This window comes from Rhagoletis pomonella, unplaced genomic scaffold, assembly GCF_013731165.1.
Source record: "Rhagoletis pomonella isolate Grant_MI unplaced genomic scaffold, Rhpom_1.0 Rhpom_scaffold_00006, whole genome shotgun sequence".
NCBI lineage: Eukaryota > Metazoa > Arthropoda > Insecta > Diptera > Tephritidae > Rhagoletis > Rhagoletis pomonella.
Genome location: NW_023458560.1, coordinates 44532046 through 44549319, shown reverse-complemented (window position 1 = coordinate 44549319; position 17274 = coordinate 44532046). Strand labels below are relative to the sequence as shown.

Genomic DNA, 17274 nt, shown 5'->3' with positions numbered 1-17274 from the left:
TAGGCTGCGACCAATTGAAGCATTTTCATAGAGACTGTAGGTGTCAGATGTACTGGCTGTCATCTCTTCGGCATTGCTGCGACTGTAGGTGATGCGCCGCTTGCTACCAAAAGGATGCGGTATGCGACATTGAAACTGCACGTATGTGGAAAGCAGCGCTTGGCGACCATATTGATCCACTACTAAGTCATCGTTCAGTATCTAAAGAATAGGGTATGTAATAAAAGTTTACCACACTAAGCCACAGAAGGTAAATCTAGCTAACCGAGAGATTCGCAGACACCATACAAAGCATTTCAAAGACGGTGGAACCCAGTGACAGTGGTTGACCGCCAATTTTATAGGTCGTCACCAAGAGCTCTATCAATTTATCCAACACCAAATGTAAATTCTTCACTAAAGGTTCACGCTCAGCGCTTGCAATCTCTAACAAGGCCTTCTTCATTTCATTCTCCATGTTGCCTTCACCGATGCGCGGCGGTATTTTACGTGAGTCCAGATAATCGCAAGTGAGAAAGAAACTGAAATTGCAAACTTATTAACCTTTTCGGCAACAATTTCATTTCATTACCCATCCAAATGCGGGTCCAATGTATGTACTGCCGTTACAGCGTCCACAGTTATCGTGAAAACGGGGCGATGATTATCCAACCACTTGGTGCCGGGCAAATGCACGTTGGGTGGTATGAACGAGTAGTTCTCGGGTGGCGTTTCTACCATTACTGGTAGCTGAAATTCGCCTACTTTCAATTTACCATCTTGCAGCAGCGGTAGCCATGTATAACCGACTGGCGTTTCCACTGATGGTTGCATCTCTTGTGGCTTCTTCTGACACGAAACATGATAGAGCGTGAAGAAGAGATGATGATTTTGTTTTATATTAGCCGGTAAAGCGATTTTGATTTCATCATAAAATGTTGGACATTTATTATGGTAATTAACTGCTGTGAAGGCCTCGCTTGCGTACTCCGGACAAGATGACTTGCCAAATATAGCATTAACTGCATCTACTTGTGTTTCACCAGCCATGAGTTGTACGCGAACGGCGATGTTACGTGCGGAACCAGCGCGTGATGAGAAATTCAATTCTTTGGGTGAGACGAAAAGTAAGTTGCGATAGGTGTAATGTGGATTATAAATGGCGGCCGAGGGAAATTCTAATATTTCCTTAATCGGTCGCGTTTTGTCCTCCGGATAGGGATCAATTTTGGCTAGCTCGGGTGTTAAGGCGTTTTTCACCTCCTCGGGGCAGGGTAAAATTTCGAGCTTTATCGATCCAGGTATACATTTGTATTTTTTCATAGCATTGCTGGGACGCTTCAACTCAGCTAAAAATTTATAAAGATCCTCATCTTTCATTTTATCGGATTCCTGTGAGACGTTAAAAGAAGAGGAGACAGATAAGAATGCGATATCACATAAAAATAAAATTGACGTAACACCTTGCCGCTTGTACATCCCACTTACTTGTTTAAAGAAACTCGATACAGTTATTGTTATTGGCCTGAAAGACTCGATAACATTAGCGAAGTCATCTAAAGACCAAGATCTTCGTTTCTCCTTTCGCTCCAGCGAGCCACGCCGTGTCAAAGTGCCGCTCATATCATTCGCTTTGCGTCGCAGTTGATCGAAACTGCTTGTGGATGCCTTGCGATCTAAAATACATTAGTCAAATTTAATTTGTTTCCTAAAATTTCGTGGTCCTGCAAACTCACCCAAGCTATTAGAGCTAACCGCTGAAGTCAAGTTACCACCACCGGACGCATCTTTTTCTGCATTCCCACCAGCACCATCTTTATTTTCAACATTTTCGCCATTGAATATGCTGTTCAAATAAATGCCTGTCCATGCGAATGGCATACGATATTTGCCCAAACGTTCGCAAAAGTCTGCAGCATTCGATTTGGCCTTGTCGCGATACTTGTCCTTATCGTCCTTCAAATATGGTTCCACAGAATCCTTAATATCGCCTTGTAAAACTTTTTCCAACCGTATCACTAGAAAAATGTCACTGCTCGGATAGGTTATCTCGAAAATGCCAGCACGACTTTGTGTGCTTGCATCTGCGCAACGCACATGTGTGCTCAGCATACGCTTCAAATTATCCGAATTCATATCAAAGTAAAAATTTTCCGATATTTTTTTGCGCTCCTTTGCATCATAAATCGCCATAGTGGCGAATATTGGCTCCACCTCTAACTCAAGACGCAACTGTAGACATTTGACGAGTATGCGGTGGCCCAAATGCTCCATGGGTATTTCAGCCGGTAAACGCCGTTCGATAACATCCTCTGGATCGGCTTCTGGGTAAAGTGAGAATAGCGCTTCCTGCCGATCTTCTTGTCGACGTGACTCATTCGTTAGATCAATTTGTTCTGGCGGCACATCATCAAGCAGATTGGGTATTAGTGGATCATTTACCGAACGTCTCAAATCAAAGCTAGCCCAAGAACCACGCGGGGTCAACGTATCAGTGCACGAGCTCACCGAGGAGAGGCTGGCGATCGATTGCCGTGAACTCGGTGTGCAGCTGTCACTTTTGTCGGTTAGATTCTCATCAAAAGATGCAAATTCTTTGTCAATTTCGAACTCTTGCTGATAGGCAGAGGGGCTGATAGTGCCACGGTCGATGCGCTCACGTGCACAACAAGAGCTCGAGTAGTGACGCTGTGCATATTCGACTACCTTCCAAGGTCGTGTATAGCAGTTGACACATTCCTGCACATACAACGGCAACTCGGCGCTGCAAAGGTGAAACATTTTTTGTTTAAAATAATGGTACTACATCAAATATTATAAATGCCATCTCACATGTTTTCTTTTGGTACAATATGCTCAATGGTACGTATTTTGCGCGGAATAATCTTCACCGCTACATCAGCAGGTGGAAAATCAAGAATATGTTTTAAGGGATCTCGGTTCAATATGTTCATGTGTTGAGTGAGAAACTCCTCATAATCCAAGGGTTCCACCGGCTCGGTGAGCGATAGCTTTAAAAGGAGTAATACATACATATATAGGTACTTATTTATTTTAACTTAATTGTTTTATGCGAAATCATATACTACATAACAGGAACACTTTTATGCATTCACTATATATAAAATATATACATATATTCGATTATTTCACTGCATTATAACTTATTTGCGTGGGAGTCAGTGACCTGCATTCTAAATATGTAGTTGCATGAGGCCCCACCCAAGTTCACAATTGCTTGCCTCACCAACCCCTCTCACCAACTACTACAACAAACTCACCGTGGACGAACACATTGAGCCGGAATCCACAGCCTTTGTTTGCAAATGATAAACTCCGACATTTTTTCGCACCTCGGATGAGTTATGTCTGTGAAAATAAAAGAAAACAATTAAATAAAAGTGAAAATCTCTAGTCGCGGTGAAAGTAAAGAGAAAATTCCACTTTGCGGCGAACAACGCCCATTGGGTGAGGTCTGTTTTAATTCACTCCCTGGAAAGAGCACTTACTTCAATTTCTGTGCAAATGTGCGCTGCGTACCGGACATTATGTAAACGCCTTATGTTTTTAATAAGAAATAATAGAATTCTTCACAATTTTTGCACTATAATTGCATTTTTTCGCACTTTGCCAATCGGTCGATTTTTATGTGTACAAGTGAAAAATAAAAATGGCCGCATGTCAAAATTGACATTTGTTTAATTTTGGTTGTTTTCTCTTTGTCAAAAGTGACAATCAGCTGTGAGCTTTCCTAAACAGCTGCTGTATTGCTGTTGCATCTGTTGCATTTGTTTACAATCGTGTTTAGTGGTGTTTGTGTTTGTTTACATTTTTAATGGCGAATTCGCGAATACGTATATGAGTTTGTTTACAGTTTTTTATGACTGTGTTCGTGAGTCAGATTTGAGCTTTTCAGGTGATTTAGAAATAAACAGGAGCTTTGGACCGTTATGTTTCATAAAATTCTTCTTCACAAGTCTGCGATAGATAGGGGGTGGAACTTTCCGACCATTTTAATTCAAATTGGCGGTAGGATTTAGATTGGTAACCCCGGAGTACAGCAATAAGGGAAACATGGGAGGTAGAGGGGTTCCTGTATGAAGTTTCAAAGCGCGCAACCTTATAGTTTTTAAAGAATTTTTTATTAAAGTTTGTAATTTTAGCAAACTTGTATGGCACTTAATATAAAAACATAAAAATATAACTCCTAAACTTTGTGCAAAACTCGCGAAAATTCAGCAAATTTTCATGAAAACATTCAACTTTTTAATCAGATTTTTTAGAATTTTTTCTCGTAGATTTTTAGCCCAATTTTATTATAATAAAGTGCAAGTTTTAAGTAGCTAGGAAGTACCGTTGATTTTTGGCAGTTTTTTTCACGCTGTCTCTTCCATACAAATTTTTTTTTTCGAAAATCCTCTATATGAAAAAAATGCAAAACACCTTCAACAAAAAAATTCTAAAAAATCAACGCGATTTTTGACTAACTTCGTTTTCGCATTTTTTATTACTAGAATTTAATGGGCTATAAAACTGCATACTCAAAAAAAATCTGATTAAAAAGTTGAAAATTTTGATGAAAATTTGCTGAATTTTCGCGAGTATTACACAAAGTTTAGGAATTATATTTTTATGTTTTTTGTTGTTGAATGAACCATATTTTTATACAAAATTAGCGGAAAAATATTAGAATAAAAATTGTTGCATATATTGTGAAAAATTTGCTGTGCCAATACTTTGTTCCGGCAGTGTATATTTATGTTGTAATTTTCATAGATTAAAACTTTTTGAGGATAACCAATAAAAATTAAAAATAATTACTATTTGATTTCTATTTTTTCGATAAAAAATAATGATTATTTTATGATATTTCATCTTTCGCTCAAAGATAATAATTATTATTGAGTTTTTCTCACTTAAGAATAATGATTATCCTTTTAAAAGGTAATACATATTTCAGTTGCTTGCGTCTGTATGGCCTTTAAGGTTTTATTAATAATCCGTATTTTTAAGTGGAAAAATAAGTCTCAATAAAAAATATTATCTCTGAGCGAAAAAATAAAAATCATAAAATATTCATTATTTGTGATCGAAAAAGTTAAAATCAAGGAATAATAATTTCTGTTGAGCGAAAATATAAAATTTAATAATAATTACCATGATAAAAAAAAATATAAGGTACCTAGTTTCACTTCAAACTTTTTTGACGTTTACAGGCATTTTTGAAGTTTTCATAAATTGTACATTTAGAAGCAGCGTTGCCACATTGGTATTAACAAAATATAATTTATGGTATTTTGGGATGGGAGCTTCTATTGTTTTTAATGGTTCTTAGTCTTTTCATACGATCCTAAATAGTTAACTTTTGGAGTTCTAAAATGTGTAATAATTATGATTACCTCAGGAAACCTCAAACTAAAAAGGCATATCAGAGACGTAAAAATTTGCGGATTTTTTTTAAATACCTGCAATTTTTCTATTCATGTAGGTATTATGTATGTACATTGGGCTGCATCACCAAAAAAAGTCTCGGTTTTTCCGCCGGGATCATAAAATATATTATAGTTAAAGACTTCCACCAAAATATTTCGGAAAAATATTAAGATTTACGTGAGCTGGACCGATTTCAAAATACATCCAAAAATGAAGTTTTTTTATGAATAAACGTAGTTTCTTAAATGTTTTTTTGTAAAATCCCCTCGGACGACAAAACTGTTTAAGTTTAATAAATCTGCATAAAAATATTTTAAAAATTATCAACGGAATGATAATAATAATATTTTTAAAATGACACTCGTTCATACTTTGAATTGAATTATGCAAACAAATAAAACGGATGAGAAAATATCTTTGCAATGATGCCCTATAAGTCTAAATCGGCGAACTTTTGACCGAGTTATTTAAGATTTTCTTAAATCAATGTTTGAAAAAAGTTCAAGAAGAAGAAAAGTTTTTAATGAAATTTTTTAAGCTTAAACTGTTTCGCCATCTGAGGTGATTTTTTCAAAAAATCCAATTTTTATTCATAAAAAACTCAAGGAGGTATTTTCAAATCGGTCCAGCTCCAGTAAATCTTAATATTTTTCCGAAATGTTTTGGTGCAGGCCTCAAAATATAATAGATTCCAATGGGAAAACACTACCGATTTCTTTTTGTATGGGGAGTGATGCAGTCTAATGTATATATAAATATACTTACATACGATTCAGTTTCTCCAAAACATCTGAAATTGAGGAAATACATATATTGCTTTGAACAACAAAATGGTACTTCGGGAAGATTTTATTCCTTCACGTTAGAAGTTTCTAACCACTTATTTCTAATAAACGAGAAAATTAAAAAAATTTGACTCTGGAATCCTTGCACAAATTTAGAAGATTCCTACAGCTTTCAAATGCGCAATTAATTTTTTATTTTATTAAAATTACAGATTTCTCGTTTTAAAATCTGTTGTTTGAAATTTTTTCAAAGGCAATAATTTTTTTTTGTGGCTGGTAGCTTGATTTTGATAGAGATGTCAAAATACGAGCAAAAGTCAAGTGGCTAACATGGCGGCAAAAATCATTGAGTGAAACTACCTTATTTTTTGTATCATGATAATTACTATTTATTATAAAATAATGCTGATTAAAATAATTTTTTTTATAATGACTGCGATCCCTGCTTAAAATAAAATAAATTTTGTCCATAATTCCGATGACAAAACCGTACCGATTTTTATTTTGTATGGAGAGTGATGCACCCTAATGTACATACATATGCAGAATTTGAATTCACTAAACTCCCGGATTCTCATTAAATCTTGCATAACCTAATAATTGCAATTCACACAAATTTTAATACTTAATTCTTTTCAACTTTGTTTGCAAAAAGGGCTGTTTGTGATTAGCTATAAAAATTACAACGAACTCATAATTAGTAAATCTCGCCAATGAATGTAACAAAAGGCATGTTATGAATAAAGATGATTACCTAAAGTGGTTTCAATACTTGAATTATTAAAATACTACATCCCAGCGGACCAAATGCTGAGAAATGTTCGCGATTCTGGGCAGCGGGAGAGGGAGCGAGACAACTGCCAGGTTATTCAACCTTCTATTATTGAATCGTCGACTATTTCATAAACTGGTGTATATAGATAGCTATAATAGATGATGTACTCTGCCCTGAGAACTCAAGACCTCGCCGAGCGCTGATGAAAACCTACATTTTCAGGGTTGGCAGGGAGTGAATGTACTCCACCTGATGTGTTTGTCTACTTCTGGTGATTGCGTCGCCAATTTTCCGAAGGATTTAGCGTTTGCACGGTTTGAAGGACAAGTAATTTTCAAATACTTGAAGTGGAGACACAGAATGTTCAAAAGTCATGTGCCTCAGAACAACAGAGCAATTGATTTTTTTTTCTGGTCAGTCTAATATAGGGTGATTCAATAAGACCGCAGACTTTCGCAATAGGATCATTGTTTCACTCGCTGCTTGACGAGTGTGGCGCCGCTGTTTGACAAGTGAAACCACATATTGGCCAAGTCCATGTCGTCTAATTTTCACAAAAAATTGCTGTCAAAAATCTGCATCACTCTTATACCACCCTACATATATGTATGTACATATGTATGCATACCAACATTTAAGTTCTACATGGTTTGTTTTATAAGGTTCAGAACCCAGTCAATCAGAACTTATTTATGAATGAATAGAGCACCTATCCTTATTGAGGATATCATATCTCAAAAAAAAAAAAAAATGTAAAAAAGAGGATTATATGGCAGGTTCTTAACTTATTCTATTCAATTTTGAGTAAGCCTTTGTTTAGCTGTCATTAAATTGCACGCTACAGTGATTGGAATAAGTGATGTTTTGTGCGAAGTTTTGAAAACTTCAGACTGCCATCGGCAAACTATGTAGTATGATGTGAAGACAGCCTACGCATTGTTGCGTCCTCGTAATGTGTAGGGAATTTTTGTTGTTATTATTAATAGAATTATACATCAAAGTCAGCTTAAATATGATTAAATATGAGCCATGTGTTTGCGAATCTTTATGTTTATACTTAATTGCTGTAATAAATCTATTTATAGTAAACATTTAATATCTCATAAAAAATTTTACGTTCACTTTCGATCGTTTTCTCAAAACTAAATATGTATACGTGACTGTGCATCATTCCTGCATTCCTATGTGTAGTTTAGTGGGTAGGTGCATTCCAGAGAAAATTGAGATACAAAATTTATACTTAGATGTCTTCATGAAGTCAACTGTTAGATTCGATTGGTCATTAACTCCCCTCGTATAAAAAGCAGTATGTGAAGTTGACCGGATTGAGCAATCACCTTATCCCTTTGCTTAAATCGCTCAGGTCTCCAAAGGTTCCAGCACCCATGCGAGATATTCGCAAAGTATGTAAGTGCCTCACGGATTCAGGTTCCTCCTCATCTCTACAGCTTCTTCAGCAATGATGGACGGCAACCCGAGTCTCACCGCGTGCCTTCCAGGGGTGATATGACCAGTCAACAGACCCATAGCTAAGAAGATTTATCCCCTACACAGTAAAAGGAACTTCCTCCACATTTTAAGGTGCGATATTGGCCAAAGCCTGGGAAGCGTGGAAGACGCTACAGTTTTCCTGTAGGCGCAATGACTTCTGTATTACTAGTTGTTCCAATTATACCCCCCTCCAACTTTGTTTTCCATGTTTGGTCCCGGAAAATCCTGAGTCCATTGTTCCCTGCGGAAATTTCTACTTTATACCATTTGTCGAAGGTTGTTGTCGGCACGCAATAGTGCTTTACATCCGGCAGAGCCGACGTATGACACAGGTGATAAGCTTTTTAGCTGCATAATTTTCGCAGTCTGATGGCCGCGCCCGCTGAATTGTTGCTCACATAATGTCTATGGGCAGTGTATTTAGCATCACATTCATCGCTTCCGTTGACGTAGTGCGTAGGGCCCCACTTGTCCTCACTTTCACTTTTTGTAGGGCGATGGTAGCTGATTTCGTAGATAAAACCGGCTACCAGACCACCATTGCATCCATTGCTACGGGGAAATATCCGAGCATCTTTCGGGCGAAACTTTACACCATCTATCCTTGTGCGGCAGTCATGATTCCAGTTGCCCCCGAGTTTTTCCTGTGAGTAGGTACCTTATACTATAAAGGAGGAGCTTAGGAGGTAGAGGCATACGCTGAGGGATATGAACATATGTATGTAGTTCGGTAAGAATGCATCAGGCCAAGAGTTCAATGGGAAGGTATAACAAGAGAAGATTACTAAGCTTAATTAACCTCCCAAAGAGAAACTTAGACCCTCCAGGTTGCTTTCGTGGCCTTGTAGGTGGTCGCATCTAAAATTTCCCTCTGGCGATGATTACTATGTCGTTCGCATAGTCTTGCCTGCGGATACCTTTGTTAGAGAAAGTCTTCTGAAAGACTTCGCTAGTTAATAATCCGTTTTACCCATCTTTGCGATAAAAATAACTCGCACTCTCTGCCACAACTGCGAGACGTAGGTCAGCTTCCGCAAGACTGCTTCTCATTATGTCCACTAGCTGCGATATTAGACTCCGTCCACCCTGTTGTCACATGAGTGTCCTGATTCCATCTATCTCTGGACCCTTGTAGCGCTCAAACGAGCTCAGCACCCATCTGTCCAGATTCCGGGTGAGTATATATACTTCTTGTCAGTCTCCAGTCAGATGGTCGCGGCCTGGTCAATTGGAGCCCCAGTACCATTTCCAGGTTGGAGATCTCCGTGTATTGTAGCCGAGCGATTTTCCTCGCTAGTTGTTGTTGTTGAAGCGCCACCAATAACCCCGCCTAGTTCGGTTTGTTCATCTATCGTTGTCGCTAAGCTCAACTGACGGTAGGCCTAAGAGACGGGCTGTTTAGGCGGCGTCGGACCAAAGGGAGAGAGGTGTCAGTTGAGTGGGATTGACCTGGCGTGCAAAGACAAAGTTGGTGTCGTGCGGGGAGTCTCCACATGCCAGACACTCATAGGGGATATTGGGGGCGAGTCCGGACAGGTAGCAGTTGAGACGGCTGTAATATCCCGACCGTAGCATTTTGTTATGCTCCCTTACGGCCCTTACGGGAAGAATTTGTGCCTCGCTATGCAGGTGGGCGACTCAGGAGACATTTTGCGCTGTCCAGAGTTCGGCGTTCTGACAAGTTTGTGGCTTCGGCCACAGTTTCCAACTAGTCCCCGGCCGGCCAATTGCCTGGTATATTGCCAGCAACGTTTCTTTGTCTTTACGCCAAGTGCTGTCGACGAGCGATTTCAGGACCTTCCATGTCTTCTTTACTTTTAGTGTAGGTGCTATAAGAAAGCCTAAGCGCTAGCGCTGATTCCCTCTGATTCCTCTCGCCAGAGCCTTGTGTGGCCTCGTAGAAGCCGTGGTATTTGAGATACCTTCTCAGAAGGTTTTGAAACTCTTCATCTTCGCCTTCCTGATCTCTGTGCTGTAATTTGTTAGCTTAGCCGCATATTCCTGCCAGCATCACGTGCGCTTGACACTGTTGAACAGACCGCGCACTTATTTTCGGAGTACTGTGAGTTCTTGAGACCAATATCTAAAGGAGTTTTGACTCAGCCTTGCACGGGAAGAATTCATGGCTTCAGATGCTTATTTTTGCTATAATTTTGAAGATTATAATGTGGCATTATCTTCACACTTTATTCTTAGCTGCTCGATTTTCGCGAGCCTGTGGGTTTCACACATCTGCTAACTTCTTACCTAAAAGTGAAATATGTAATCTCTGGCCTGAACTTGAAGTTAAAGAGTTTTTCTTTCTAAATAGCGCCTGTTTAAGTTCCATGTAAAGATTTTGTCAATATTTTGGAATGCCTCATGCCTTCTAGTATAATGAATGTGTGTATATATGTAGATAATTTGTGTGCTTTATTTTCGCAATAAATTTGCTAGTGCATCTTCTCAACCAGCTCGCATTGCCATTCTCATTTAGCAAACCTACTCGAAGTCAAAAGGCCTAAAAATAAAGTACCACAAAGCAGAAGCTTCAAACGTTTCTAGTAATTTCGCATCTTCTCATTCTCCTAAATTTTATTAGTCTATAGCAGAGGTCCCCAAACTTTTTTCTTTCTCGTAGACCCCTTTCAAAAATTTACTGGTTTCGGTGGACCCCCTGCTGATACATTTCTAAATATTCCCAAAGCTCGTTAAAAAATTAAATGTGAAAATTAGATCTGACAATGTAAATTTGCATCGCGGGTGAATTCAAAAACTAAACTCAGAGTGGCCAAAATAAAAGTAAAATATTTTCTTGTGTTTTATTTCTAAAAATAATGTGATTACACACTTGTAGGTTTTAAAAAATAGAGCTCGTAAATACATCAAAATACTCTCTCGCTCGGAAGAGTTATATTTTTTAAGAGCACTGCGAACGCGATGAGCATAAACTCATCAAATGTTCGGCTCACTCATGACTTTACACGTGGAGTATATCGTCACCTGAAATGCAAAAAGACGTAATAAACATCATCCTTGAAAGGCAAAAAGTCATAACTAATAAAAAATTCAAAATTCACTTTTTGATTTATATGATGGATTTCATCGAATTACAACTAACCACATCATTTTATGAAAAAAATTAAAATATTAGTCACGACTTTTTCCATTTCATCTACGATTTTGTTAGGTCTTCTTGCATTTCAGCTGACGATATGTTAAATAGTTTATTTGTGTTAATGGCATCATTTTTATTTTTATCGCTCCGAGTTTTAAAGTGAGGCGAAAAATATATATCACATTTTTAAAACACAAAACTTAAAATATCAAAACGGCTAACCTTTTTACGCCAAACTTTTAATTCAGAAACTGACAATAGAGAAAAGAACGAGTTCAAAAAAATCGATGACAAATAACCAAGCAAGCAAGAAGCACAAAAAGTGTTCCACCGTCTCATCTTCTTCAAGGCAAGATGGGTAAATGGACTTGTCATTTACGCCTATCACAGTCAGGTGTTTGTGCCACGTGAAGTGACCAGTCAGCAGTCCAGCAAGTTGTCTGCAGTGTCGTCTGCTCAGTGAGAGCAAAATATTTGATAGACCTTGTGAGATTGAAGGCAACATGAATTTTGCCCACCTGTCCATCCCCTCGATGCCTCTCAGTCATTGCTGAGCGAAGTATTCACCCAGTTTCTGATGGTGGCTTCGATTGCCGAAGGTGGGAGTGCTAAAACAGGTTGCGGACCCAGGAATGCCTGGTCTGAGCCAACTCTGGCCAAATTATCAGATGTCTCATAACCAGGTACTCCAGAGTGACGTGGCACCCAGAGTAAAACAGCCTCGTTATGTTCACCATCATATTTTAGTCGAGATTTGCATTGCCGAACTAGTTTGGAAGTACTTAAATAGAGGACTGGTTAATGCCTTAAGCGCAGCTTGGTTGTCACTGCAGTCACGTAAACTCCTTCCCCTCCACCTATGTTCCACCACGTAGTCCATGGCTTTGAGTATAGCAATTACCTCAGCCTGGAAGACTGAAGCATATTCCCTTACAGAAAAGTGAAGCTTATCTCCATTAACCTCGAAAAATACCCCGGATCATGACCCAGAGTCAATTTTGGAGACATAAGTGAAGATTAGACAATGTGTGAGTCCGGTCTCAGCGATGGAATCAAACCAGCATTCAGTCTCAGGGAACTCAACATTATAGAATCTCTTCAACAAAGGTAATGGTGGCGTACTGTCCTGTAGCATTGAAGTTCTTAAATCTCTGCCGCCAGCAATTTTCGCCGCGCCCCACTCATTGTCATACCAGCATCCGGTTATTTTTAGTCTGCAGGTGGCCTTTAAGGCTTCCCCAAGTATGAAAACACAAAGTGACGGTAAGTGCAGCAGTGCGTCAAGAGCACTATACACCACTCAAAAAAATTAAAGTTAAATAAAGAGGCTATCAAGCAACCATTTTGGTTCTTTACATCGAAACCAGATACATTTTCGTGGACCCCCATTTACAACTCATGGACCCCCATATTTTGTTCAAGTCACCGTGGACCCCCGTCGAGTCTTCCGTGGACCACTTTGGGAATCACTGGTCTATAGCATAGTTAATTCCGCTTACGATTAACTAGAAACACGCACGAAATCTGGAAATAGAATTTAATTAATTCCTTTATTATTTTGGTGCTTTCGTGCAGTTCCGTTCGGAAAGGCAATTTAATAAAAATAAAATAAAATAAAAAAATAGTACCTGAGTCAAAAAACGAAAAGACGATGCTCGTCGCTGCTTCGTGCGTATTTTGTCACATGACTTCAAGGTTGAGGCAAACAAGTTCCATCTATTCACAAATTATAGTCAAAAATGTCTGTCAGCCTGCATTGTATGGATGAGTAGCGGATGAGCATTCATTTATTGTTTAGGTTTAAATTTTAGTTCACTGTTTGATGTTTAAATAGTTTCAGCCGTGCGCTTAGTGTCGTTGATCACATGACACACAAACGAGCGTGGCATAGGTGTTACGAAATACATACATATGTGTTTCATGCTTCTATTTAAGCATTGACTGATCTTTGTTGTTCAATTGATGTGCTCAAATTCAAATTAAAAGTATTGTTGATTGCCACTTCGTGATCCTTTCACTTCAGGCAATTTCGAATTTTTATTTTTATTTCTTGGCCGAAGTTAGGTGTCCCACAGTAGGAAATATCGGAAAAATTTCTAGCTGCGGCGCTAGAATAACCGCATGAGTGTAATTTTTCACGAAACGTTCCTGAAATAGTCCCGACGTAGTCTTGAAATAGTTGTGAACTATCCTCAACGGGTCTTGAACCAGTACCGAAATGATCCTCAACAAGATCCACAATGAACTCGAACTAGTCTTGTCCCAGTCTCCAATGGCCCACAACTAGTACTGAAATGTTCGAAAAAGTCGTTAACTTGTTCCAAAATGATTCTGAAATAGTCCTGAACCAGTCCCAAAATGGCCCAGAACTAGTCTCCATATGAACCCGAACTAGGCCTGAACTAGGCTCAAATAGTCCAGAATTTGAACAGGCCTCGAAGTGATCTTGAACTAATCCCGAAATGGTACTCAACTAGTTTTGAAGTGGTCCCGAAATGCACTGAACCAGTCTAGAAATATTCATGCGTACACACAAGAAGCAATGATACATTTTCTGTTAGGTTACATAAGAGGCAGTTATAAATTTACTTTTGGGTTAACGCGAATATTACCCATACGTAAAAAAAATCTCAAATCCAAGGTGTTTTGTGTAAAATTCGGAGAATACTCCCTCGATTGTCGCAACACTTTGTTTTTGGCACCAATGAAAAACCGAGAAGTGGAACTTATGTTACATACATATATAGTTTGTCTCATAACCAAATTACATATGCACATACATGCATACATCTGCTTTTGCGTAAGGTTATATTTTTTGTGTTTTTTCTATCTAGATCTCTACCTCTAACCTGCTCGTTCTAATTACATTTATGTTATTCTCTTTTCCTTTATCTTTAGTAACAACCATCAAAATATCGATAACAAAACCGATAAAAATATTGATAACCATTTCGATAAAAAAATCGATAACAATATCGATAACAAAACCGATAACTAAATCGATAAAAAACCGACAACAAAATCGACAAAAATATCGATAATAAAATTGATAAAAGAGAATGGACAAAAATATCGATAACAAAATTAATAAAAATATCGATAACAAATTTGATAAAAATATCGATAATAAAATCAATAACATTATCGCTAAAAAATATCGATAACAAAATCGTTAAAAAAATCGATATCGATAAAAATATCGATAACAATATGGACAAAAACACCGATAATAAAATCGATAACAAAGTCGATAAAAAATTTCTATAACAAAATCATTAAAAAAATCGGTGAATCCCGAAATAGTTCCTAGATTGAGACTCTGTGTCTCTATCTATATCCTGTTCTCCATAATTACCTTTATTTTAATCTTTCTTCCTCTATCTTCATCTTTACTTTTATCGGTATCCTCATCCTCATCTTTTTCTTTATATTTACCTTTGTTTTTACTTTATGTTTATCATTTTCTTCATCTACATATTACACTTCACCTTTGCCTTTGTATAAGTAAAGTGTTTAAATTTACCTTGATCGTAATTTTTGCATTTACCTTTTTGTTTTTATTTTTACCTTTGCCTTTATCCTTTTCTTTATCTATGTACGTACTCACCTTTACTTTCATTCTTGTATTGGTCTTTTCTAAGTGTTATTATTTAACCTTCTTTCAATAAATTTGTATTTAAATTAATACCATTTGCATACATTTAAGAAGCACTTGATTCGGTTCCAATCATTTATTTACGTGTGCAGCTTCCGTTGCACCATTTCCGTGTGGAATTTCCGTTAAATTTGCCTATTTAAAATTTTTCAAAATGTGATGCGGCTATAATTTATTCGACCACTGTATGTATTAATAAGGATTAATCAATCAACTACATTAAAGTTTTGAAATAAAATTTGATTCCCAGGGATTTTTTTATATTATAAAATTATAGTTCTCATATCCGGAAGGCCTCTTCACCTAGTGAAAGGTATAGTGAAAGTTTTGGAAAGGTTCATACCAAGGCGTTTCATGGCACGCAATCCTTTCATCAAGTATGATGAAATATTAAAAGAAATTTAGTTGACTGGGAATAGTAGGAGAACCTGGGATAGGTGATATATTTACCACCGACTCCGTAAATATCATAATACTGAATTTTGTTAGTCGAACCAGCCATGAAGGGCTAATTCACCTCATTTTTTTTTTTCAAATTAGTTCTAGTACGGCAAAAACATCAAGCTTCTTACTGTCCCTTGAATTAATAAAAAAACTGATAAAGTCTTGCATTAGCATAAATATACACTCATGTGTGTGTAAATATAAATGCATTGATTTGCATATACTACATACATATTTATACTTGGATACGCATATCAACTTCCGTCAATCAGAATTGCATTTTTTACTTACAAATTTTTGTATACCTCTTTTATTGGTAATATTGGTTATATTTCGCTACAAACTCCTTCATAATGTACGAGCACACGCATACAAAACTGTATAAATGCGAGTAGGTATGTATGCGTATACATATATATGTGCAATGGCACTTCATTGGCAACATTTCCTTTTATTATTCCTATTTTACACTTCACCTTGATGTTGCACACTTTGAGTGACAAAATTGTTGCGGTCAAAAACCCAATTCAAAAGTCCGTTTAACCTTGAGCATCTGCCAGACATTTTTACGTGAATACAACATGCATTTGCATACAAACATACGTGTGTTGAGTATGCGTATAATGTAGTGTTTTAAATGCACTTTTAATGCCCATAAATGCATCCGGCTGCAGGCATTTATATTAAATTTAAATTTTTGCATTCAATCGAGAGTGAAAAATTATTGCACTTTAACGTGTGATAGGCAATTCAAGCGGGCTTCGACCGCTGTAAACCGGATACGTACGACATACTTACATAAATTATGACCAGCGGGTTATTGACATCCAGACAGTTCATTGAAGAGTTTTTCTGTGGGTCTTTTGTATGGTAACACTGCGGGTAAAAGGAATGATGCTCAACAAAATTCGAGTTGAACTCCACAGCAAGCTTTTCAGACTCCCATCGCAATAAATCGGAACGAGCTGTCGGAACTTTGAAGGGATTCACTTACCTTCCAAACTCTGACAAGTACTTCACCTTCACCACAAACTCCATGCCGTCTTCTCCGTTGATTTTTCTCATGTTGAATGTCTAATCTTTTGTACAATCAGCAATAATGTATTTTTGTTGGCGTAGCTTCTGCTCAATCTGATTTGCTTTCATTTAGTCTTGAAAGTGTTTGCATTGTGAGACCTTCCTGACAGGTTCCCATTTGATAGAGAATGGAAGATGACTCGAGTTTTATTAAGGATCCATCACTGTCTCAATCGCTGGGCATAAGATGTACTTAAGGGCTGCTGTGCCTGATCCGCGAAGTACGCACAAACATACGTATATACATATTTACATATTGTGGCTTTGTAATCTTTATTCTAAAATAGAACATACGCTGAAATAAGCTATTAGTAAACCTAGACTCTTAGGGAATCATAGTGGTACCTTATGTCGATGATGCAGCCATGGTTGGAGGGCGCTCTAGAGAAAGTGGATTCCTGGGCCATATGGGCGAGTAGTTCATTTAAGAGCGAGCAAGGAAAGCCGCTGTGGCCCTCTATGCAGCCAAAATGAAAGCAATATATCTGAATTGAACCCAAAGATCTTAGACTGAAGCTATACGCATATAAGAAGAGCT

The 17274-nt window shown here is 37.6% G+C and overlaps 1 protein-coding gene across 1 annotated transcript in view; it reads right to left on the bottom strand.

Moving 5' to 3' along the window:
* LOC118741927 (dedicator of cytokinesis protein 7-like) overlaps positions 1-16724 on the bottom strand; it is a 17824-nt gene extending 1100 nt beyond the window's left edge. Inside the window, exons 1-8 of the mRNA XM_036473901.1 lie at positions 16654-16724; positions 3261-3348; positions 2812-2990; positions 1716-2743; positions 1468-1655; positions 572-1371; positions 266-521; positions 12-201 (exon numbers count right to left, since the gene is read on the bottom strand). Of these exons, the coding sequence (XP_036329794.1) occupies positions 12-201; positions 266-521; positions 572-1371; positions 1468-1655; positions 1716-2743; positions 2812-2990; positions 3261-3348; positions 16654-16724 (2800 nt within the window). The remainder of the gene's footprint in view (positions 1-11; positions 202-265; positions 522-571; positions 1372-1467; positions 1656-1715; positions 2744-2811; positions 2991-3260; positions 3349-16653) is intronic.
* Positions 16725-17274: the final 550 nt, after the last annotated feature.